Source organism: Cololabis saira, chromosome 16, assembly GCF_033807715.1.
Source record: "Cololabis saira isolate AMF1-May2022 chromosome 16, fColSai1.1, whole genome shotgun sequence".
In the NCBI taxonomy this organism is placed as follows: Eukaryota; Metazoa; Chordata; class Actinopteri; order Beloniformes; family Belonidae; genus Cololabis; species Cololabis saira.
The window spans coordinates 32,805,641-32,831,652 of NC_084602.1; the positions used below are offsets into that span (position 1 = coordinate 32,805,641).

Below are 26,012 nucleotides of genomic sequence, written 5' to 3' on the forward strand. Positions count from 1 at the left end.
TATATATATATATATATATATATATATATATATATATATATATTATACACATACAGGCTCGTATAGGCTCTCTCCTGAAATATGTTTTCTTTTGCAATAAAGAAAGATGTGTTTTTCTGTCCAGCCAGTAGCCTATCAATTTTATTTTGAATTGATAAAGCAAATAAGTGATTCATGCTCGTGTAGTGTAACACTGATGATGATAATGCCCTGAACACATCTCAAAACACAAACACAATAAAATCTGGGATGTTAGGGCCAATAGGGGCGGATCTTGCTAACCTGCCATGCTGCTTGGTCCTGTCACTCATAGACATATATACATATACCTATATATACATATATGTCTATGCTGTCACTGGCCAATCTCATTTCCATAGAAACAAGGATCTGCTCAAACTGGCAGTAGACGTGACGTCATCTCCAACGCTCCCTGGCTGCAGCTGTTTGCTGGCCGGCCACTGAATGTTGGAATGATTGTGATCACGGCGACGTCATCACATAAAACACAGGGGGGAAAAAACAGAAAAAAAACAGAAAAAAAAATAAAACAAAGCAAAGTTTGCATTCGCAAGTTCAGGTGGAGGTGCTCTGCATCTCTCACAATTAGAAGACGCTCCATCTCTTCCAGGATGTTGTGTTGAAGGTCATGACCTCCAGCCTGCTGTGCAGCTCCTGCAGGCCACTGAAATCAGTGTTGATGTTTATTAGAGGTCCTTCTGAGCTCTTTGAGCCATTTCAGGTAAGTTTGCTTTTGAATTTTGCAAAACTGACTGATTAGATTATTCCCATTAATAATTACTTTTCATGTGGCAGAACAGTCCTTTCAGTTGATATTTTAACAGAATAAATAATTCCATCAACTTTGACTTGTTTCTTTGCAGACAGACTAAACCTAGATAGTTTTTCTTTGCCTACTTCATTCAATTAATTAGATCAGAAATTCAAGTGACTGCAGGTTTCAGTTCAATCTCAAAAGGTCATCAATGTGAGAGCAAATATCTTCATACAACACTTATACCTCTTTGTCCTTGTCATTTTACAATCTCCACCTGAAAACAACTCCCTTCTCAGGGAACACGTTTCCTTTCAGTAAACACTACTGCACTACTATTGTAGAGTCATGCATATTAAAATTCATAGATATTGTATATTTAAAAACATTAGAAATTTTGTTTTGAGTTAAGAATAATAGCCTTCCTGCTTGTTTTCAGCATTTCTTTAAATTAAGAGAAACAAATTATAATTTAAGAAGGCTGTGGGTCTTTGAAAGATGTGGTGTGAGGACTAATGTTAAATATAGATGTGTTTCATTTTTGGGAGTCAAATTATGGAATCAACTTAGTGATGAAGTGAAACTGTGTAAATCTCTGTTGAATTAAAAAAAAATATTGAAAAGTAAAATAATTAAGGATTACAATGCTAAATGATTGGAGTATAATTTGGTTAAGCAGAACAATTTAAAGGGAAATTTCTCTTTTTGTTTCTTTTCATATTGCAGATAATCTGGGTTTTCTGTTGGAAAGTACAGGTTAGGCAAATATAAGCTTTGGCTTCAGCCTATTCCTTTTTCGGTTACAGAGTTTATTATTATTATTATTTTTTGTGTGAAACTGATGAGTGTAAACTTGTATGAAAGTGTTTTGTCATTTACACACACACACACACACACACACACAGTTTGAATTGCAAATAATGTAATGTAACCGAAATAAACAATTCATTCATTCATTCATTCACTACTCAAGATGTCTACAGAATACTCAGCTCTGCATCATGTCATGCACAGACCAAGGTCTGCAATCAATCAATCAATCAATCAATCAATCAATCAATCAATCAATGTTGTTGAACATCAACTCATGTTGGATTATGATGAATCTTAAAAGAAATAAAATGTTGGAGGTCTGCTGTGGTGCCCTAACACGCCCCAACAACAGTGTAGTTCTGATCCTACCTAAATTAGCGTTTAGTGAATTAGTCCCAGGAGACAAAAGTAATTTAATATTACACAGAAGTATTTATTAGCACAACTAGCTGGATCTTGATAGTTCTTAAAAAGGAAAACAAAAGAGAAAACAGTTGAGCACATTTGCAGTTTGACTTCAGCAGGATCCAGTTTGCCCAGTTATTTGAGACAAGTTCATTCAAATTCAATAATCAGAAACCTTTTTTAGAGTACATCTAGAACAATTCTACATGTAATGTGATCACATACGACATTTTGACAGTCATGACACATTTATCCACCAGAAACATGAGATGGTGATGTTTAAGACACTTGACACACACTGTGAATGGAATCAGTTGTAATCAGAATCAGAATCAGAATCAGAATCAGAATCAGCTTTATTGGCCAGGTTCGAACATTGTCCAACAAGGAATTTGATTCGGTTATTTCGCTCTTTGGTAGTAAAAAAAAAAATAAAAATAAACAATAAACAAATAAAAAATAAACAAATGTGGTATTACTATCTACAGTATAAACATTTTAACATTTTAAGGTGCAGCAGTTTGAGGTAGTGATAAAAGAAGGATAGTTCTGAATAAAAATAAGAATAAGTATAGTATAACCTATATACAATTTTAACAGACAAATTATACAAAAAATACAAAAAATTATACAAAAGGAAGTACAAAAGTGAGAAAAGTGAGAGGTGCAGCAGAGTGAGGCAGACATGATTATTAGAGAGGGTGCTGGATGATTTTTATTGCACGTGTTTGGTTACTCTGAGACTTATTGTTTGTGGGAGTTCATCAGAGCAACCGCTTGCGGGAAGAAACTGTCTTTGTGTCTGGAGGTTCTGGCGCACAGAGCTCTGTAGCGCCGTCCAGAGGGGAGGAGTTGGAACAGGTGGTGTCCCGGGTGTGAGGGGTCTGCAGAGATTCGACCTGCCCGTTTCCTGGTCCTGGACCGGTACAGGTCATCGATAGATGGGAGGTTAGTCCCAACTATCCTCTCTGCAGACCTGATTGTCCGTTGCAGTCTGTGCCTGTCTAGTTTGGTGGCTGATCCAAACCAGACAGTGATGGAGGAGCAGAGAACAGACTGTATGATGGCAGAGTAGAACGTGATCAGCAGCTGCTGTGGCAGGTTGAACTTCCTGAGCTGCCGCAGGAAGTACAACCTCTGCTGCGCCTTCTTCCTGATGGAGTTGATGTGGGTGGACCACTTCAGGTCCCGGGAGATGGTGGACCCAGGAACTTGAAGGAGTCTGTGGAGGAGACGGTGCTGTTGAGGATGGTGAGGGGGAGGAGTGGCAGTGGGTTTTTCCTGAAGTCCACTGTCAACTCCACAGTCTTGAGTGGGTTCAGTTCCAGGTGGTTCCGACCGCACCAGTGGACCAGCTGATCCACCTCCCTTCTGTACGCGGACTCGTCACCCTCCCGGATCAGACCGATGACGGTGGTGTCGTCCGCGTACTTCAGGAGCTTCACAGACGAGTCCCCTGAGGTGCAGTCGTTAGTGTAGAGGGAGAAGAGCAGTGGTGAGAGGACGCACCCCTGGGGGGCGCCAGTGCTGATGGTACGGGTGCTGGATGTGATGCTCCCCAGCCTCACCTGCTGCCTCCTGTCACTCAGGAAGCTGGTAATCCACTGACAGGTGGGGGCAGGCACGGTGAGCTGGGTGAGCTTCTGGTGGAGGATTGCGGGTGCGATCGTGTTGAACGCAGAGCTGAAGTCCACAAACAGGATCCTCGCATAAGTCCCTGAGGTGTCGAGATGACGCAGGATGTAATGCAGTCCTATGTTGACTGCGTCATCCACCGACCTGTTTGCCCGGTAGGCAAACTGCAGGGGGTCGAGCAGGGAGCCTGTGGTGTCTTTCAGGTGGCTCAACACCAGCCGCTCAAAGGTCTTCATGACCACAGACGTCAGGGCGACGGGTCTGTAGTCATTTAGACCTGTGATGGTGGGTTTCTTGGGGACTGGGATGATGGTGGAGCGTTTGAAGCATGAGGGCACCTCACACAGCTCCAGGGACCGGTTAAAGATCCGTGTGAAGGTGGGAGCCAGCTGCTCGGCGCAGGCTCTCAGGCAGGAGGGCGACACGCCGTCCGGGCCAGGAGCCTTCCTGATCTTCTGCCTTTTGAACAGCCGGCACACGTCTTCCACAGAGATCTTCAGTGCAGGCAGGGTCTTGGGTGGGGGGAGGGGGGTAGACAGAGGTGGGGGGGGTTGGCTGAGGTGAGGTGTGAAAAGGTGGGCAGTGGGGGGGGAGGGGGGGGATGGTGGAGGTGTAGCCGCAGGGGGGGAGGAGGGGGATGGTGATGGTGGAGCCGCAGGGGGGGAGGGTGAGGGGGGGGGAGGTGGTGATGATGAAGGTGATGATGATGAAGGTGATGATGATGATGAAGGTGATGATGATGAAGGTGATGATGGTGATGATGATGAAGATGATGAAGGTGATGATGATGGTGATGATGATGATGGTGATGATGATGAGTCGAACCGGCAGTAGAAGTTGTTCAGCTGGTTGGCGAGTTTGCGGTTGCCTGCAGGGCGTGGAGCTGGTCTTTTGAACCCAGTGATGTTCTGCAGGCCTCTCCACACAGACGAGGGGTCAGGGTTGGCAGAGAGGCGATTCTGCAGCCGTTCGCCGTAGGATCGCTTCGCCTTCCTGATTTCTCTTGTCAGTGTGTTTTTGGCCTGCCTGAACAGGGCTCGGTCGCCGCTCCTGTAGGCAACCTCCTTGTCTTTGCGTAGTTTTCTGAGGGTCGGAGTGAACCAGGATTTGTTGTTATTGTATGTGCAGAACGTCTTGGTCTGCACACACATGTCCTCGCAGAAACTGATATAGGATGTAACAGTATCAGTCAGTTCATGGAGATCTGAGGCCGCAGCTTCAAAGACACTCCAGTCGGTGATCTGAAAACAGTCCTGAAGCTCCAGCTTTGACTCCTCAGTCCACTTTTTAACAGTATTAACTACAGGCTTCGAGGTCTTTAATTTCTGCCTGTAGGTAGGGATGAGGTGGAGCAGACAATGGTCAGAGTGACCAAGAGCTGCGCGGGGAACAGAGCGGTATGCATTTTTTATGACGGTGTAACAATGGTCCAGAGTCCGCGTGTCCCTGGTGGGACACGTGACGTGTTGTTTGAATTTCGGGAGTTCGTGAGTGAGGTTTGCTTTGTTAAAGTCCCCCAAAACAATAAAAAATGAGTTCGGGAGTTTTTTCTCCAGGTCTGTTATCTGATCGGCGAGACACTGAGTGGCTTCAGCCACACACGCGTCGGGTGGAATGTAAACGCCGACCAGAACAAAGGATGAAAACTCCCGCGGTGAATAAAATGGTTTGCAGTTCACAAAAAGTGTCTCTAAGTGAGGACTGCAAGAAACTTTTAGCACTGTGGCATCTGTGCACCAACCTTCGTTTATATAGAGGCAGACCCCGCCGCCTTTTCGTTTCCCTGATGATTCCTTGCAGCGATCCGCTCGGATGAGCTGGAATCCCGGCAGCCGTACTGCGCTGTCCGGGACGAGATCACTGAGCCAGGTTTCCGAGAAGCAAAAGGCGGCAGATCTGCTAAAATCCCGGGTCCTTGTGATGAGCATAAGAAGCTCATCTATTTTATTTGTAAGGGATCGGACGTTTCCCAGGTGAATGGAGGGGAGCGCGGTTCGGAATCCTCTCTCTCTCAGACGCACGAGGGCTCCGGCGCGCTTCCCCCGCTTGCGTCTCCTGTAGAGCCGGTAAACAGCGGCTGCTGCTCCGATCAGAATCTCCTTTAAGCTGTCCGGATCGGAGAAAATTGGGCAAGATGTGCCGGGAGAAGACTTCCTAATATTAAATAGCTCTTCTCTGCTGAAGGTGACCCGTGAGGGGCAGCAGAAAATAGGAAAAATAAACAAAAAGCAGAAGAAAAACAGAGAGCGAAAAACCGTGGCGGCCATAGGCGGCGCCATCTAAGGTTCATCAGTTACACAGTTGTGTATTCTGACATGTTTATTTTTGATTTTGTATTTTTGTTATCGTGTTACAGTACCATCTGTAGGATAGTGAAGCACCAGAAGTATTTAAACTTTGTCTGTTGTCGACAACAAAATACTCTCCAAGAAAAATAGATAAAAAACCATGCAAATCTGTTCCTGCAGAGTGGATTTTAAATACTGGAATCTCTACTTAATTATAAAAATACAGAAATATATTTATTAAAAGCAGACCGAGTAGTGTAGGTGTGAACACAAACATTTAACCCCCGTGGTTTTTAAATTGCGTCTGTGGCAGGGTGGAGGAGCAGCCACTCAGCTGATTGGGCACAGGTGTGCCCAATGATATTTTTAAAAGGAGGCTCAAGACACACCTTTTTAGCTTGGCTTTTATCTGATCTCATTTACCTAGTCTTTTCAGGTATTTATTGTATTTACTTATTTAGCTTTTTTATTATCTTTAAACCTTTAATCCATTTTAGTGACTTTGTATTTTATGTTATTTATTATTCATCTTAAGTTTTGTATAGATTTCCCTAAAATTTTACACTTTTAGGCATTTTTTACTTTCTTTTAATTTTTAGCTCCAGTGTTTCCTCAGGGGGGTCGTCCACACTGGGAGGTGTGCCTGCTCTGCCCATGGGGGTGTCGTCATGGGGGTCCCTCAGGCCTGGGTAGCTGGGGGTGGGACTCCACCTTCTGTGTGGGGTCTGTCCTGGGGCCTGTACTACGAAGCGGGATTTGGGGTTAGCGAGGTAACTTCAGGTTTAACCCTGGGTTTTCAGGACTACGACGGTGGTTCACTTCTTACCGGGGTACATCGCCATGGTAACTTATGCTGAACAGCTAACCTGCTCCGGAGCAGGTTATGTTCGAGATACAGATCGCCGGGTATAAAAGCACCGCCCACTGACCAATCAGCTCTCTTGGAAAATGGCATGCCCTTTCGAAGAGAATCCAGTGGAGCTCGGTGCGCGGATCGTGAGAGGATCCCTCCGATCTTCTTCTTGTCATTTTTTTTTTCTGTTTGCTGCAAGTAATGTCAATGCTATTTCATTGTGCTTTTGTATACTGATATCATCCTAAAACAGAGAGTGATAGAAACACTAAAGCCTTGTACTTTTTGTACTTCTAAGATATGAAAGTGAGCCTACTTACCGCTTTGAATTATGTTTTTATATTTATTTTTTATTTGCTCCCATGTGCGTTTCACTCCGCTGGGGTTGCAGCTGAAGGGATGAGGCTACAATTGTCATACACGCCATATGAATACATCTTAGCAACACATGCATTTAACAGAATAGACAACTGTAATTATAGTCAGATCTACTTATGCCCTAATGATGGGGCAGTGATGTTTATATCCCTATGAACTTACGCATTTATACAGTCAGCGATCTTTTGCCAGCTGTCTTTCCTGCATTTTGCAGCTGCAACTGTGTTGCTTTTTGCCTGTATTATATGCCTATACTCATCATATTTCCGTAAAATTATTGTTTGCTCTTCGCTACTGAAATAAGCGGCTCTGACAGCGGACTTCTCCATGCTTGCGATTGGTCATGCGCTGAAAACACCGCCCCTTTTATGTGCACGCGCTCATATCCAGATTGGAGAAACCTGGGTTGATATACCGAGTTGATAACCACCGTCGTGTGACCGCTTAGCGTGATTGCAATTGTCCGGGTTAGTGAATCTGGATAAGGAAAAGATATCCTGGGTATGTTGAACTTGCTTCGTAGTACAGGCCCCTGGTCTCTCCGGGTTAGGGGGGTCTCTGTGGCGATGCTCCCTGTGGTCGTGGTCGGTGGAGCCTCTCGGTGTGGACGGCCACCCACAGGTAGTGTTTTCCTCACCTGGATCGTTAGTGCCAAGCCATGTCACCAGTCCACTTACTGTGTTTGTGTGTGTGTGTGGGCGTGTGAGTGTATGCACATGTATATGAGTGTGAGTGAGGGTGTGTGTACGCGTGGGGGGTGGGGTCGTATGGGATGTTTTAAATTGTATTTCTGATTGTTATTTTATTTTGTATGTAAAGCACCATGTGTTGCATTTATATTGCATGATTCGGTGCTATATAAATAAATAAAGTTTGAAGTTTGAATCAACCTCTCCACCCTGCCTGGCTACATAAGAATTGGCTGCACACCAGCAAGAGGTCTGCTGGGAGAGGGCTCTGCTGGTGCACGTGTGTCTGGGTGAAATAAAGAGTTTCTGCGCTAAACCCTGTGTCCTGTCGGGTGACCCCCGTAGCACTAGCCTTGCTACAGCGTCGTTGGGCAGGCAGAGGACGACGTCTCGTAGCAGCAGATCAGGAGGCTGTGGAGAGAAAAACCGGGTGACACACTCAACCCGCTTCAGAAGTTGGCACACATTTCAACAACTCATGTCAACACATTGTTTTTATTTTGACTAAAACACCATTAAAATTAACTTATTGACACAATATGCACAAACTTCCAAAGATTAGAAACTGCCAAACTTTATTTGCTACAAGTTTAAAGAGTCATATATGTAATCTTTTTGATTATTTTGGACACTCACTTTGCATTTCCAGCTCTGGAACCGTCTTGTAGATCAGTCGAGTGTGGTAGAGTTCAAAACATGGCACGGGGCAGAGGTGGGGCTCTCCTGAACACGTCTTACAGTAATAGCGCGTCTGCCTTTTTGTAGTAACACAATCCTTCATTTCAGGCTGGTCCTCTTCTTTCGTCTCCTCGCTGAGAGCTGTTCCTTTCTCCTCCACTTCCTCCTCTGCTCCCTCCTTTCTCTCTGGATCATCATTCTCTTCCATCTTCCGCTTTTTACCCTCTGCCTCCTCTTCCTCAGCCCCCTTCCTCTTGCGTTGTGAGCAGACCTTGCAGTCCGACTTGGTGTCCTTCTTGCCCAGGAAATGGCGTCCGGTCAGGCGGGCTGGGACGCCCACGCATGGCTGAATTTCCTCCTGAGGATTTGTTGACTGTGCCGGCGACGTGGATGGTTGGTCGGGCTGCGAGGAGCTATCCAGCAGAAGTGCAGAATTAACTATAAATACTATTATGCAACAGTGAATATCATTCAATGTACCAAGATTATTATTATTTTCTATAGTGGAACAGATTTGACTATTGTTCCCATCTTCCTGCCAGCTTCATCTGCTATGGGTAAACTGGCCAAAAATACAAGTCTCATATCTCTAGCAGAGGAGAGCAAAGAGTTGGTTCTGGGACGCCTTTAAAGCGCAGCACGGTGCTTCTGGTGAGACCTGGCTGGGATTCACGATACCTGGTTGGGCAGTTTGACCGCTGCAGCCGTCGTGCCTGGTGGACCCAGAGGTAAAGAGCCTCTCGGATGATTCTCAGGATGATTCTCTAATGTCCGGCTTTAGATGCCTTTACTGTATGATGATCTGTCCCACCATGTGCTCATTAGTAAGGGGTTAAGATATCTTCCTTTAAATGGAAAACTAGTCAAACTAACCGTTCTCGTCAGCCACTGATACCTGATCATTTGTATTACTTTTATTAATATTTTCAGATGTAAGTAGACCACATATTTGTAATGCACTGCTGCACTGTGGGTCAGCTGTGTTTGTCTGTGTGTTTCAGACATGCCCTGCATCTGTAAAACAGTGTTGGCTAAAGCTGCAGCTTAAGAGATCCAGATGTGCATTGTGAGTTGTTCTAACATCTCTCATATTCGTATAGGTTCGTATTAGACAACCACAAAACATAGTCGATAAACATAAGAGGTCAGTACATTAAAAACATTTAAAGGGGACCTATTATGAAAAACATGTTTTTTCTTGCTTTAACATATATAAAGTGGTCTCCCCTCAGCCTGCCAACTCAGAGAAGGAGGAAAGCAACCAAATTCTGCAGTGTCTGTACAGCCGCCCGGATGAGCCGTCCAGTGTGATGTGGATCTACGAGCCAATAAGATTCTGCTCCCGTCGTTACGTAACGACAGGAGCGATTTACATCGGTTGGCCTCCGATGCGTGAAACCACGCCCACAACTACCTCTGGCCGGAACAACAACAACAACTCTGCCGGCCGGAGCTTCCGCCATTTTTCCGTAGCGGTGTATCGCGTCAGGCAGCCAATCAGCACAGAGCCTCATTATCATAGCCGCCCATCCACTCAGAATCCCACATAGATAATGAGGTTAGAGAATGGGAAGATAAATACATGGTTCAGAGGCTGAATTTCTAATTCATTTAACAAAAACAATCAAAAGCTTGTTTTTAAGACATTCAAGGCCTGTTTAAAGTAGGTTTTAGATGCCATAATAGGTCTCCTTTAAAGCAGGGGTTCTTAACCTTTCTGACGTTGAGGCCCAATTTTTTCAGTACAGAGCGGCCCAGGGCCCAAGCAAAAACCTTGTCAAATAAAATGATCATCACAGACTTTTATGAAACATGTCAATGTTAACATGCACACGTCAAGCTTGATTTATAGGACAAATCAATGAGTTCAGGCTTATTAATAAAAAACGATCAATAATTAGATTTTACTTAAATGAAAAAGGAAGGACTCAGAATAATAAAAAAAATATATATATACATATAAATCAATCAATGGATGGCAGTAGAGCGGGTCGTCCAATGATCGGAAGGTCAGCGGTTGGAATCCCGCTCCGTCCCAGTTACTGTCGTAGAGTCCTTGGGCAAGACACCTTACCCACCTTGCACTGTGTGAATGTGTCTGTCAGTCTGCAGGGCAACTGTGGCTACAAACGTAGCTACCACCACCGGTGAGAATGTGTATGAATGAATAATGATCTCTGTAAAAAGCGCTCTGGGTGCCTTGAAGGGCGCTATATAAAACCAAGCCATTATTATTAATAAAAAGTAAAATAAATACATTCAAAATAATGTTTTTAAATTAAATAAATAAACTGTAAATAAAATTGAAATAAAGTGCAAATTAAACTATATTTGTGCATGGCAGAACCAGAATAATCTTTATTTTCTTTCATATACATATATATAAAAAAAATTAAAAAAATTCCTTTTTATCTTCACCTCTCAATGAGACACTTGGGCCTGCTTCTGAGACAAAATCAGGTCCAGTCTGGGTGGAATGGGGGAAAGGCTCACTCTCAGAGTAGCCTCCAGCGTTGCTCTGAGTCTGTTTCGGGCTTTGGTCTTAGTTGTGGCCACGATGGAGAATCCTGACTCACACAGGTACGTTGTTGTGAATGGGAGGAGTTGTTTCACAGCCCTCAGTGCAAGACATGGGTACTCCTTTGAGACAGCAATCCAGAAGGAGCCCAGGTCCAGTTTGCCCCACTGCAACTTTAAAGTGCTGTCGGTGGAAACTTCCAGAAGCTGGGATTCCAAATGCGAGGGCAAAGCAACATCATTTGCAGTGGGATCCACAGAAAATGGGTCCAAAATCCACATGTGTCCCTCTCTGGGATCCTCAGGAAAGTAGTCATCAAATTTCTCTGCCAGTTGTGAGAGGTGCTGAGAGACTGAGTCACTGATATTCACATGGGGGAATTCTTCCAAAATGTCCGACAAAAGTGGAAACATGTCCATTCTCTTTTCCTGGGTCCTCTTGGTCCACAAAGCAAGTTTCCTCTTGAAAGCTTTAACTTTGTTTGCAACAACAAAAATGTTGCTGGTTCTTCCTTGAAGTGAGATGTTCAGCTGGTTCAGTAGTGAAAAAATGTCACAGAGGTAGGCAAGTTTTGCTGTGAACTTTGTGTTGGCAAAGTGATGTGCAAGAGTATATTTTTTCTCGGTGAGAAATGAGAAGACCTCATTCCTCAGTTCAAACAGACGGTTGAGGAGCAGTCCTCTTGAGAGCCATCTCACTTCACTGTGATTGAGCAGCTGGATGTGATCTGCTTCCATGTCCTTACACAGTTCAGCAAAACTTCTGGAGTTCACAGCATTGTTTTTAATCAAGTTGATGGTTTTCACACTTACATCAATCACCTCGTGGAACTCTGACATCTTTTTTGCTGCAAGGCTTTCACGGCGGAGAAAACAGTGTGTCCATTTAGCTTCTGGTGCACGATCCAGAATCTGTCTGATGACGCCGTGATGCTTGCCAGTCATTGATGCTGCACCGTCACTGCACACCCCGACACAGTTCTGCCAGTCCATGCCGTTCTCACTGAAGTAGTTATCCATGCAGCGGAAACATTCCTGAGCCGTAGTCTGTGTTGGTAGCTCTCGACAAAACAGTATGTCTTCATGCAAACTATTGTCCCAGCAATAGCGAACAAAAACCAGCAGCAGTGTAGCATTCGTGACATCAGTGGACTCGTCAAGTTGCAAAGAGAAAAATGGGCTACTTTTTACTCTTTCAATGAGTTGTTGCTGTATGTCTGAGGCCATGTCCACGATACGGTGACTCACAGTGTCGTTTGAGAGTGGGATGGTCAGCAACCTTTTTGCAGCGGCCTCTCCGATCATCTCATGGCACATATCAACAGCAGAAGGCAGAACCAACTCCTTTGCTATGGTGAAAGCTTTCTTACTCTGTGCCACACGTCTGGCTACGAGGTAGCTAGCTTTCAATGTACATTTAGAGTTACCAGTCAGTGACACGATAGAGATAGATTTTTTCTCCATCTGCAACCCATCTTCTTTTCTCTTGAAAAATTCCACCGGCTTTCCTACAAGCGTCGGATGCTTGCTCTCTAGATGCCGCTGTAGTTTTGAGGGCTTCAGTGCTTCGTTGGATAGAGTTAATCCACACTCCACACACTTGGCTCTTGGCACTGCCGCGCTACCTCCGTTTACAAAGCCGTATTTGATGAAGTCCGGATTGTACTTGCGCATGAATTTACTTTTGGTGGGGTTGTCGTCTTCATTTTTCCGTTTTAGATATTTCTCCATCGTGTTGGCGTATGGTGCACTGGAAAATAAAGGATAAATGATCAGGCCAGTGATACGGTGTTTCCTCAAACCAGAGCTTTTAGTTATCTTTTTAAATCACATTTTACATCAACACTTCTGCACAAACTGTTAAGTTTAAACCATATTTTAAATCATATCTGTAAACTGCACACTTAAGTTACTTTAGGTTTAACCTGCAGTACACAAATGGTAATATACATTCAAACCAAAATCTTAATAAAGCTACAAAATAATATAGCCTACAAGCAACAAACAATTTCTTATTAGCTCATTACCTTCAATAAGTCTTGTGAAAATTAACTTTATCTCAGGGAAATTCACCTTTTTAATACAAAAACTGCTACATACATAGTAGCTAAACAATTAACATGAACAAATATGGTCTTTGCCTTAACGAAATATAATAAAATCCATTCACTCATGCACAACGCATGTCAGCATTGAGTAATTCCGGCACATGCACGTGCTTACTCTTGAACACAAAGAAAATATACTTATACCCGCCACGCCCCCGTCTTGCGCTTTTCCACTGCGGGCCAAGGCGGGTGGAGCCGTGCCAAGCAGATACTTTTTCTGTAACCATTCTGTCGAGGTTCTAACCGGGCTGAGCCGGGACTATTTCTGACGTCACCACCCTCCGCGCCACTGATTGGTCGGGGGGCGGGGCCGTCAGACGTTTGAATCATGAAGCAGGAGTCAGAGCGAGAGCGACTGGTGGCTCGCGGCGATTTTATTATACAGCGCAAACGTCTGTTTGGTGATCCAACTCTGAGGTGCAGATGTTCATAAACCTGGTGGCTGACGAGAGAATTAAAAAAGGGATGTAGACGGGTGATAAGGAACGATCAGATCCACAGGCGCTCTTTTTTCTTCTCAGCCGCTCGCGGCTCCAGCTGATTTCTGATTAGCGCCGACACAAACAAACGGGTTGCGCAATAGAGTACGTCACAGCAGCTTCACCCCAACCCGCCCACTTCTCACCTGGCTGTGGAAAAACAAACGTGGACAAAACGGGTGTAGCCGCGACGAGCCGAGTCGGGCTGAGTAGATACTAGTGGAAAAGCGCCACAAGTAATCAATCCTTGATACTGGCGGATCCAAGCCGACTCTGAGCGCAGACCAAGTAAACGATCCCTTATCCTGGCGGATTTAAACCTATTTTGTGCAAAATAAAGGATCTTCTCCGTAAATACACACCTTAATATTACACGTGCAGCTAGCTGAGTGTCCGAGGTAAATGGAACACGGCATTATTCTCCTCTTTTATAGAGCTCCCCCGTCTTCTTCCCCTTGGTTCCCTCCTCCACCGGGTGGCAGTGAGTAACAACTGACTAATGCATTAGCGCCACCACATGGTCGGGAGTTGCTATGCAGTCCCGCGGGCCCTCGCAGCCCACGCGTAAAAAACTGAATTTTCTTGCTGCCCTCTAGGGGGCGCTCGCGGCCCAAGCTTGGGCCTATGGAGGTCTTGGCCCTATGGTTAAGAATCACTGCCATAATAGGTCCCCTTTAAATAACACAGCAAACTAAACAGAGACCAACTATGTCTAATGCAAATACATTTAAAAGTAGATTCAGATTCAGAATTCTGTCCACTTGAAATGACAATCGCAGGGCAAATGGCAGAATTTGCTATTCTTATTTTATGACATTTTTTGGTTATTGGAAGTGGAAAGGTAAAATGTTCAGATGGCTGCAGAAATTCACCTGTCGCACTTGGTGGCTGGAGGAACGTGGCCCATCAGGCAGACTGTGGAGCAGAAGAGCTGCGTTGATCCTTTTCTCTGGATTGCCGTTTGGCCTTTTAGCAAAACCTGGAACAGATACCAACATTTAATAATACAGACAATGTCTCAGAATTAGACAGTGAAGTGTTTTCATGTGTTGAGACACATTGTCACGCAAGTGCCAGCTTCCTAAATCCCTGCAGAGACGACACCTTGCAAGTAGCTTCAGCCTCATACCCCCGCTTCAACAAAGACTTGAACCACGGAAATGCCATATGATGGAGTTCCTGACTGACTATGGGGTAGTTCCAAACTGAACGATCAGATCTGACTGTAAATAGCTTTTAATTGCTTCCTGTCTTTCACCTTTGGTTTGTTGATTCTTGCCGTCTGTGCTTTGAACTTTTTGTATAAAAGCCCTGTTGTCAAACCACTCTGGGTCAGCATACCAACTTCAGACCCGATCTGTGCTGGTCCTGCTCACCGCCGGCTTACTGAAATAAAACTCTCAACCCCACAGCGGATTCCTGAACTGGATTTTATATTATTCTTCAACACATGCTACACGCTGCATTAATCCATTCCCACACATTCTCAAAGGAGCTCTTAGTCTGTGCAGTGTCTTATTTAGTATACAGAGTGCCTTTTCTCTGTAATAAACCTACTTGCACACTTACAAATGCATTTGGAAAAATGGAGAGGCCAAAGATCAAACTACTGACCTTCCAACTGGTAAGTAACTTCTCTAACTCCTGAACCTCAGTCTCTCTTGCAGATTTTAACTTGACAGAAAACGCACTATTGCGTAACAACAATGCTGCAAAGTACCTTAGAGCAGCCGCTGCAGCGGACACTACCAGGGACTGGGGGCTGTGGTGGCCGCGGCGGCATTGGTGCCAGGGTGGGAAGTGAAGTGGTGATTGGCACTGGGGGTCTCATCGGAAGGGAAGAAATGGCCTGCAGCCCGGCTCCTCTGCCAGGGATAAAAATGGCCGTTTGAGTTGGAGCTGGAGCTGGAATTGGGACAGCTGCTGGGGCTACACAGGGGGGACAAAAATAGGTTTTTGCAATTGTTCAGATTATTTCTGTTTTAGCAAAGAAAGGAAAAAAAGTGGAAAGAATATGTCATCCGGGCAGCTATTATGTACTTCACTTGTACACATTATTACTGATGCTCTAAAAAGTGACCATCGCCCCTTTTGCGGAATAAAAACCAGTAAAAAGACTCACTTGAAGGTGATGCAAGAGTGGTGGCTCCTCTTACAGAGTAGACAGAGCTAATCTTAAGCTCTTCCTGAAATGATGAAACACAGAAAGGCAATCTTTCAAAGGGTAATTTGTGTTATAAGCATTATTATTCACATGGTAACAATACGGGCTGTCAGTAATATATCATCATTCTCTAGTTGAATCTTTTCAGATTATTCAACATGCAATAAAAATCACAAATCATCATCATCAGCCTTTCCTTCTCCTACCCACCTCCTGTTGGTCCGGCTCTTCTTTAATCTGCTTGATGGAGCTCTGAGGAAGCAAAGCGGCATCAAAGCCTTCATCAATGGGCTCGTCTTTAATATTGTCATCAATGGGCTCGTCTTTAATATTGTCACTAGGAGGCGTCGGGGGATTTCTGTCCTCCACTGGAGCTGTGATTGACGTCTGAAATAAAAGACTTGTCATCAATACCTGGTCGAAACTTAAAGGGGCTGATGACTGACAAATCTATCTGACTGATTCAAATCCTTACTTCTCTCTGTTGGCTGTCTTCTGTCTGCTCTGCCTGGTTCTGGACACCACCGTCTGATGCTACGACAAAGAGAAAGACATTTCTTTAATAACCATATGGGCAACCTGAGAACTGCAAAACATCATGTGAGAACAGGCTGACCCTTGGTGGCTGGAGGAAGGTGGCTCGTCAGGCAGACTGTGGAGCAGAGGAGCTGCGTTGATCCTTTTCTCTGGAACGCTGTTTGGCCTTTTCGTAAAACCTGGAACAGACAACCAACATTTAATAATACAGACAATGTCTCAGAATTACACAGTGAAGTGTTTTCATGCTACACGCTACATTAATCCATTCACACACATTCTTACAGGAGCTCTTAGTCTGTGCAATGTCTTATTTGGTATACAGAGTGCCTTTTCTCTGTAATAAACCTACTTGCACACTTACAAATGCATTTGGAAAAATGGAGAGGCCAAAGATCAAACTACTGACCTTCCAACTGGTAAGTAACTGCTCTAACTCCTGAACCTCAGTCTCTCTTGCAGATTTTAACTTGACAGAAAACGCACTATTGCGTAACAACAATGCTGCAAAGTACCTTAGAGCAGCCGCTGCAGCGGACACTACCAGGGACTGGGGGCTGTGGTGGCCGCGGCGGCATTGGTGCCAGGGTGGGAAGTGAAGTGGTGATTGGCACTGGGGGTCTCATCGGAAGGGAAGAAATGGCCTGCAGCCGGGCTCCTCTGCCAGGGATAAAAATGGTCGTTTGAGTTGGAGCTGTAATTAGGACAGCTGCTGGGGCTACACAGAGGGGACAAAAATAGGTTTTTGCAATTGTTCAGATTACCGTATTTCTGTTTTAGCAAAGAAAGAAAAAAGTGGAAAGAATGTGTCATTCGGGCAGCTATTATGTACTTCACTTGTACACATTATTACTGATGCTCTAAAAAGTGACCATCGCCCCTTTTGCAGAATAAAAACCAATAAAAAGACTCACTTGAAGGTGATGCAAGAGTGGTGGCTCCTCCTACAGAGTAGACAGAGCTGATCTTAAGCTCTTCCTGAAATGATGAAACACAGAAAGGCAATCTTTTAAAGGGTAATTTCTGTGTTATAAGCATTATTATTCACATGGTAACAATACGGGCTGTCAGTAATATATCATCATTCTCTAGTTGAGTAGTCTTTTCAGATTATTCAACATGCAATTGAATCACAAATCATCATCATCAGCCTTCCTTCTCCTACCCACCTCCTGTTGGTCCGGCTCTTCTTTAATCTGCTTGATGGAGCTCTGAGGAAGCAAAGCGGCATCATAGCCTTCATCAATGGGCTCGTCTTTAATATTGTCATCAATGGGCTCGTCTTTAATATTGTCACTAGGAAGCGTAGGGGGATTTCTGTCCTCCACTGGAGCTGTGATTGACGTCTGAAATAAAGACTTGTCATCAATACCTGATCGAAACTTAAAGGGGCAGATGACTGACAGTAGATTCAAATCCTTACTTCTCCCTGTTCGCTGTCTTCCGTCTCCTCTGCCTGGTTCTGGACACCACCATCTGATGCTACGACAAAGAGAAAGACATTTCTTTAATAATCATATGGGCAACCTGAGAACTGCAAAACATCATGTGAGGGGCGGCAGAGAGCCGAGGTGTGACAGACTTGGAAGATTGCAGAATATGACAACCTACATATGGTAACCATGTTGGTCCCTGAATGTTTTTAGCTCGTCAGCTGACCCTTGATAGACAGTGACCCAAATATGCAAATACACGCGGATTGTCAATCTATGGGATCTGACTGAGATGTTTTGTGACAGTTCAGTCGAGATCTATGATTTTCCTGTTTACTTCACCTCATCACCCTGAGGCTGTTGTGGTCAGATTCAGCTTCATCGTAATGTTTCAGGTCTTCATATCGCCACTCTGCAACCGCAACATACCCGCCAACTTTAGTTTTTTTTCTTCAAAGAACAAGTAAATCATCTCTTTCGCTGTAATTTGTCCTCTAAATCTCTCGCAAAGGTTGGGATTTAAAAAAAAAAAAACTAACCGAAAAATGTGTGTGTCTTTGACGCCAACCCTGACCCTCGCGCACAAACATTTTGAAGATATAGGGAACTGGAGACGCAGGCGGTGAGGTGGAGAAATGAAGCCAGATTCATGTCATACTTTTAATGTCATCACATAGACTTATAGATCCATGTACACCCCTATTTTTTACATTTTCAACTGGTTAGAGTTGAAGTTGAAGTAACATTTATTTATTGTTCAGGGATTGTTCTTCAAAAGTTCAGGGATAAAAGCCAATAAATAGGTTTTGAAAGTTACATTTGCTGTCAAGTGGTCATTTGTGTACGCCGTACATTTACAAATGCCACAACTATCAGCTGAGGCGGGATGCCGGGATGCCATGATCCCAAGAACGTACCAATTACGCAATATCGTGGACAAATACTGGTAAAATGGCATCTGTGATCATAATTTATTCTGAATAGTACGCATGAAGCTACCTCTGCTGTTTTCTGGTGTGTTGTCTTGAGAAGAGTGGGAGGTGTTGGCTGACCCACGGCTTTCTTCTCCCTCTTGCTCCAGAGTGCCCACCGGCAGAGCAAAGTGCCAGTCCTCATCATCTTCCTCCGGCCCAAACGAAGGCAGGCCATCCAGCGCATCATCAAACGCTGCCTCCCCACATCCTCCACAGACCCCTTTGCTGGTTCCCATGTTAAAGGAGGACTGTTGGTCAAAATCCCTCAGAGCCATCTTCCAGTTTTTTTCCAAAAGTTCCAAGAATTCTTTTGCCTTCTTCTCTGCCAGGTCATCATCATTCATAAGAGCCTGTCCAATCAGGACCTCCACTGCTCCTTTTAGACAGAATCCAATTTTAACTGCTGTTGAAGGTTTTCCATACTCATTTTTGCCTGGACTGAACTTTGTAAGAGTCTTAGCTACACTGATGACAAGCTGAAATTTTGATGGTGCACATAAATCTTCCAGACTTTGCACAGTCTTGTCCACATCTTTGGCAACCAACACAAATCGGCCAAGCTGCCTCATTCTTTGCGCAATGTACTGATCCCCAGACTTCACACGGCTGTGTTTTGCGTACAGTGAATCTCCATATCTGCAGATCAAAGAATCACTCCTAATGTGAAAGGACACATCATCTTGTCGCATGTTGTTGATGATACCCTGACATCCGCCGGAAGAAGCCGCTATTGGAAGCAGGCGTGCAGCACGACTTTGTACTCTTCCTCTTGTCTTTTTTCCTTCTTCTATCACACAGGATTTTTCACTTTTGCATAAGGACTGATGTCTCCACAGATCCTTTTTAGAAAACATTCCCAAACAAAATGAGCAAGGCAAATAGTCCTTAACAGAAGCTTTATCAGAGGGCTGCTTCCATGTCACTAGTTGTCCTCTGCCTTTTTCCAGGACTTTGGTATTGTGCTTGAAGTCGCCTTTATTCCGTAGTTGTTCCAAAAGAACCTTTCTTTCTTTTGATCCTAAAGGGAAGCTGAAGGCATATGCTACATTCTTGATGTCTGAATGCTTTCTCTGCAAATGCCTCGCCATCTTTAGGTGTGATTGGCCACAGTAGAGGCAATAATGCCTTTTGTCCCATGCTCGTTTGTTTTCTTCTCTTTTTGTACATGTTTTTACAGTCACTTCAACTTTTTTGTTCCTCTTTGGTCTTTTATTTAGTCTTTGCACATAAGTTATTGGGTTATTTTGTTCTTGAATGTTACACTTGCCTCCTTGCTGATCTTCATCTTCACTCAAACTTGTGCCTGGGCGTTTCAAATCTTCATCACTAGATGATGATGCATTCTGAGGTGAACTGTAATCTGGATCCAATCCTGTGTAGCTGGATAATTCAGACCCAGAAGAATCACTCCCTGAATCCTCATTCCACTCCAACTGTAAGTGAAAAGCATAACCATGAGAAAGTCATCAATTTCAACTTATCAAGTCCAACTTTACAGAGCCACTTAACCATCATTATGTTGAAAATGGACTATCCCACTCGCTGATACGAAGTGAAGTCAATTGTAAATTTGTATTGTAGCAGAGCAGTTCACAAATTAACAACCGTTACCATGTTTAGCATCATGACTACAGTCATCAGTTCCATAGTGAACACTTGAGATTAAAATATCGTTTGGAAAATTTCAAAATCATTTGTTTGGAAAAGGCAGATGTCAAGCATACTGTTTTTGGATGTATAACAAAACTTCAAGAGTATATTTTTACTCATGCTGGAAAAAGACTCACAGAAGACATCATGTTGAATTGTTGGTAACTTAAACCTTTCGTACATTGTGACTACGAGTGTACCACTACCTTTCTACCCTCACAGTCAAAAGACAAACATCACTGAATACCATCAATACTTATACAATGGTTTTTCAGATCTGCAAATAAGCTACATAAAAATATAATTAGCCTGCTATTTGGAATTAGTATTAATCTAGCACAGTGAAACGGCTCTATATCTGTATTAATTTGGATGTATGAATAAGGGCCATGAAACTATCCCCTCAAATATTACCATAGAGTTGACTCAGCACGTTTATTGTTTAAAACTTGAGCTGTCCATTTTGTATTTCTTAAGTCCCCACCATAATTTAGCTGAATTTACAGTATCTCCTGCTCACTGAGTAAGAAGACATGAAATTGATCCTTTCAACTTGCAGTTGTGCATAGTTTTTTGATCCATTGTTGGTTACTTGGACATTACAGTCACCCATGATGTTGCATATGAGTGGTGGTTGTTGCCGTGTGCTGAGGTTTTCTAGAAAATATTAGTAGTAGCCTAACTATGGAATATTATATCATTCAAAAAGGTAGGAAGGAAGGGAGGAACATTTCAGTGTCTGCCAGGGTCATGTAGCCTGTATTCACAACCTGTGAGGCAAAAACACTTATGCAGCAGTGTGTGTGCATGCACATAGACTTTTGACATGTGTTTACTACATGTGTTTACTATCTGTTGCAACACGTGAGTACAGAATGAGCAGACAGTAATTACAGTCCACTGTAAAAGCCCAACACTCGTATTACATCAACATAGGTTAACTAACATGTGAGTGTTAGTCTACCTTAAAGGAATAATTCTGACATTTTTGGAAATACACTTATTTGCTGTCTTCACAAGAGATCACTGAGAAGATCAAACCACTTTAATGTCTGCACACTAAATATAAACCATATATACACAAGTGGTTTTATATTCCCATTCAGCTCTTGACATGGAAATGAATAAGCGTGTGTGAACTAATTTTTGACATTTCATAATTCATAATATCCAATTCATTACATTTACTTCCCTAAAGATGGACATAGCAAAATTGGAACAATGTATTTTTTTGCTGTCAGGATTCGTAAATTAAAGTTATTGACCAAGATGAGGAAGCAGAATGGCTTGCGGTGAGCATCCCATTCAGTCAGCTTGTTACCTCACCCCTTAGAACAGGGGTTCTTAACCTTTCTGACCTTGGGGCCCAATTTTTTCAGTACAGAGTGGCCCGGGGCCCATTAAATATAAACACTGTATAGCAGGGGTATTCAACTTTAAGAGGTCCATTTAGAGAAAATGTACTCAAGCGAAGGTCCAGAACATCACAATAAATAAATATATATATATATATATATATATATATATATATATATATATATATATATTCAAGTAACCTCCTAGTTGTATCAACATCTGCATCTGACTGTTATATTAAAAAAGTACATACCGGTATTTGCCCATTAACATGTGTAACTTCAATTACACATATTTTTTTCTCTTAAAAATAAAATAGATTTTATTTTATTTTTCAAATGCTATCTTATTTTATTTCTTTACCAGCAGTTTGAATTTCCCCTTTTCTTTGTTAATTGTCTCAACACATTTTTATAATAAATGAATATAAACACATCTTAACAATTGAACAGTTTTGCAGTTTCTCTTTCTTCCCCTTATAATCTTATATGTCCCCACTTTCTGTCGTTCAGTGAGAGAACTGAGCTCTAATTTCTCCTGCCAGGACTTTAAATCTGGGCTGAATGGTGTCAGGTTCTCATGAGAAGGTGCTCATTGATGAGCCTGGAACGATATTTAGTTTTATTTAGCTTCTCATCTCTGTAAGAGTCAAGCTAATTACTTACTAAGTAACTTACTAAGTTTTATTTACATTAATAAGTTGTCAGGACTGCGCGTGTCGGATTTCATCCGAGCCTGATCAGCTGACACGGGCAGGGCCCGCAGCTCCCTGGCCGCTGCAGCAGTGTCACTTTCCGATGCTTTTGCGAGCCCGAACAACAGTCCAGCCCACACATCTACATGTACAATCCTTCAGCAGTAACGATGGAGCCCACCGCCCGAGCGGCACCGACCTCCCCGGCCGCGGGGACGCGTCGGGATGAATGAACACGCCGCGCTCGCTCGCTCTGGGCGCAGACCCAAGTAATCGATCCCTGATCCTGGCGGATCTAAACCTACTCTGTGCAAAATGAAGGATTTTCACTATAAATACACACCATTTCTCTTACTATTACACGTACAGCTAGCTGAGTGTCTTCTTCTCCTCATTTGGTCGGGAGTTGCTATGCAGTCCCGCGGCCCCCGCGGCCCACACGTACAAAACTGATTTTTTTTCGCGGCCCACTAGATGGCGCTCGCGGCCCAAGTGTGGGCCGCGGCCCTATGGTTAAGAATCACTGCCTTAGAAAATGTAACTTCAAGTATAGGTGAATCAATATAGCTAGCCTGACAGCCATGTGTAGTAATCTATTTAGCCTAAGCTTGAGAATTGCATGAATCCAGACAAAGTACTCACATGAAGATCGCATTGGATATAAGAATTTATCATTTTTCCCATCGTTAACTTATTATTCCAGATGTGAAATCCTGTTTGTATTAGGGTATCTGTTGTCAGTTTGTTTCAATTTAAAAGTCTCTTTAAAAAAAAAAAAACCTTCAACGCTGAATTATAACAACCAACTGTTCTAGTTTAGGGTCTACATCAGGATAGAGTAAAGATTTCATAAAGGCACATACCTGTATTGGCGTCACAGCCTGTATTGGCCTCACAGCCATCTCTTCCTGGAAATAATACCAAAGAGAAGATTGGTATTATTCATTATTTCATGTTATCTTTTGAGCAATGTATACAAAATAGTAAACAACATTAAAGAACAGCTTTTTCTATTGCAACAGCAAACTTAGACTTGAAATTAAATATATTAACCCTTAACAGTTTACAGTATACTTAAATATAAATAACAGAGACTCAGCAGTTTGTTTTTTGTTGCTGGAAAGGAACATTTTGAAGAGGTTTGACTATCACAGCCCAACAGTTTGGCAAACTGATTGAGTTTGTCATTCGTGAGGCTGATAATCTTGAACACTCCCATCACATGCATACAGTGGTGGACAGTAACGGAGTAAATTTACTTGAGTACTGTACTTAAGTACATATCCAGAGGATTTGTACTTTACTTGAGTATTAGATTTCTTTGGTACTTATTACTCTTACTTGAATACATTTCCAAGACAAATATTTTTACTTTTACTCGAGTAAATTTCTAGGAAGGCTGAAAAGTACTCGTTACTTTCAGGTCTGCTCTTTTTTCTTCTTCAGGTTTTATATAACATTGTGGTTCTAAAAGCAGCACATCAGTGCAGCTGGTTTCAAAGATTTAATTCTCAGAAACAAGAGTTAAAAGTTCCTTAAATTAATTTATGAAAAATATAGTAATTTACTGATGTGGAAAATAAGAAATTTACTCTTACTCTTACTTTTACTTAAAGTAAATTTAAAAGCATTTACTTTTGGATACTTAAGTACCTTTAAAAGCAAGTACTTTTCTACTCTTACTCGAGTAATATTTTGACTGAGCTACTTTTACTTGTAACGGATTCAATTTTGACCAGTAGTATTTGTACTCTTATTCAAGTACTGGGGTCGAGTACTCTGTCCACCTCTGCATGCATACAAAAAAACACAGACCTAAGGTTCTCGGGTTCTTTGCTCCACACCAATCTGTAAAAGTCCTGATGCACTGGTATCTCTGGTAGTATTTACATGTGGCAACACGTTTCCCAAATAAGAAGGGATACCTATAGACACCTATAAACAGCCTCTGGAGGCCATTACAGTGAAAATAAAGTGAGGACCAGCCTAAATGTCCTCACTTTGTAAAATGGTCCTCACTCCAAAGATTAAAAACTCACCCTGGTGCTCACAAAGATAGCTATGCAATAACACGCAATAACACGCAATAACACACACACACACACACACACACACACACACACACACACACACACACACACACACACACACACACACACACACACACACACACACACACACACACACACACACACACACACACACACACACACACACACACACACACACACACACACGACAAATAACAGAGTTAAAAACGTTATTTCTATTTCTTTAAGAGTCCTTTAATTAGGATATCAACTATAGTCTCAAATGCTTAAACAGGCAACGCATAATGAGTGCTGTTATGATCAGATTAATAACAAGAAAGAAAAGAATAGTAGAAAAACTGTACCTTGTTCCCTCGTATTGTGCCGCTCCTTGGTCTTCTCTAAAAAATGACTTTGAAGAGAAAGTGCATTCCTAGTCTGAAAACTTTTGTTCAGCCAATCTAATTCTACAAAGAGAATGGAAGAAAAAAAACGAATGAGTTGTTGTTAAGACTGAGAGATCGTGACTTATCACCATGGATGTATTATCTTTAACCGCTTATCACACACTGCATGTATTGGAAACAGCGCTACGGCGTCGCTTGTAAACAGTCGCAGAAATATGACGTCATCGTAGACTCTTTTTTTTTTTTTTTTTTTTCTTTATTGAAAGACAAGATGCAAACAGCACAATCCAACCGCCAGGGGGAGACATACACTCATCGGCGGAAAATCAGGACACAATGAAACAATGAACTACAAAAATACATTGAAAAGGGACATAAACTTAAGGTCTTGATGGCCTTTGCATTGGTGGAGAGACTAATGGTTCTAATGTATTGTTTGACCTCATTTTCAAAAATACAAAAAAGAGGCAACTACAAACGCATGGAGTGCTGCTGGGTGTAAGAAAAGTATACTTCAGGTGCTCTTCGGCATGGGGATCCGAAAGATTCAAAAACAATTTAGAAAAACCGAGGCACTCAAGAAGTTAGAAAAATTTAAAACGCCTTTATTAAATCATGGCTTAGAAAAAGTTAAAATGCCTAGAAAAAGTTGAAATGCCTATTTTTTAGGCATTTTAACTGGAACACAAACTGTTCCAGACTCTTCCCTCTGGCAGGAGGCTGCAGTCCATCAGGACCAAAACCTCACGCCACAAGAACAGTTTTTTCCCGTCTGCAGTTGTCCTCGTCAACAAGGCCCCGGTACATTTCATCTCATTTTGTCTCTTACATATTTGCTTTTATAATTGTATTGTGGTGCACCAATCACCATAACAAATTCCTCGTGTGAAAACTTGGCTATAAACCCTTTTCTGATTCTGATTTCTGATTCTGATTCTGATCGTAGACTCGCTCGCTTTATTTTACCTTTTTTTATTTAACTTTTTTAATTTTAAATGTATTTGTATTTTTTTTATCGATAAAAAAAATACAAATACATTAAAAAATAAAACTCTCTATAGGTTTCGGTACTACCTATGGACCTTTAGATATGACACAAAGAAAGAATGAGTACTAGTGGTAACAGTAGTAGTAAATAAATAAATTACA

General features: G+C 42.7%; 1 protein-coding gene across 7 annotated transcripts; it reads right to left on the bottom strand.

Annotated features, from left to right (window-relative positions):
- Positions 1-4,138: 4,138 nt before the first annotated feature.
- On the bottom strand, positions 4,139-25,039 carry LOC133461871 (SCAN domain-containing protein 3-like). Of its 7 annotated transcripts, XM_061742854.1 has the most exons (15): positions 24,822-25,039; positions 23,290-23,334; positions 18,752-20,159; positions 17,743-17,801; positions 17,489-17,665; positions 17,234-17,297; positions 16,835-17,037; positions 16,399-16,498; positions 16,258-16,316; positions 15,993-16,169; positions 15,741-15,804; positions 15,339-15,547; positions 14,491-14,597; positions 8,473-8,927; positions 4,139-8,247 (listed from the first exon to the last, which is right to left on the bottom strand). In XM_061742854.1, the coding sequence occupies exons 2-15, from the start codon at positions 23,326-23,328 to the stop codon at positions 8,240-8,242; spliced, it is 3,129 nt and encodes a 1,042-aa protein (XP_061598838.1). In that variant the 5' UTR covers positions 23,329-23,334; positions 24,822-25,039; the 3' UTR covers positions 4,139-8,239. The 7 variants fall into 7 exon arrangements, with proteins under 7 accessions (XP_061598838.1, XP_061598837.1, XP_061598834.1 ...); XM_061742853.1 differs by lacking the exons at positions 4,139-8,247; positions 8,473-8,927 and adding an exon at positions 10,852-12,781 and having other exon boundaries at positions 19,994-20,159; XM_061742850.1 differs by lacking the exons at positions 4,139-8,247; positions 8,473-8,927 and adding an exon at positions 10,852-12,781 and having other exon boundaries at positions 16,258-16,310.
- Positions 25,040-26,012: the final 973 nt, after the last annotated feature.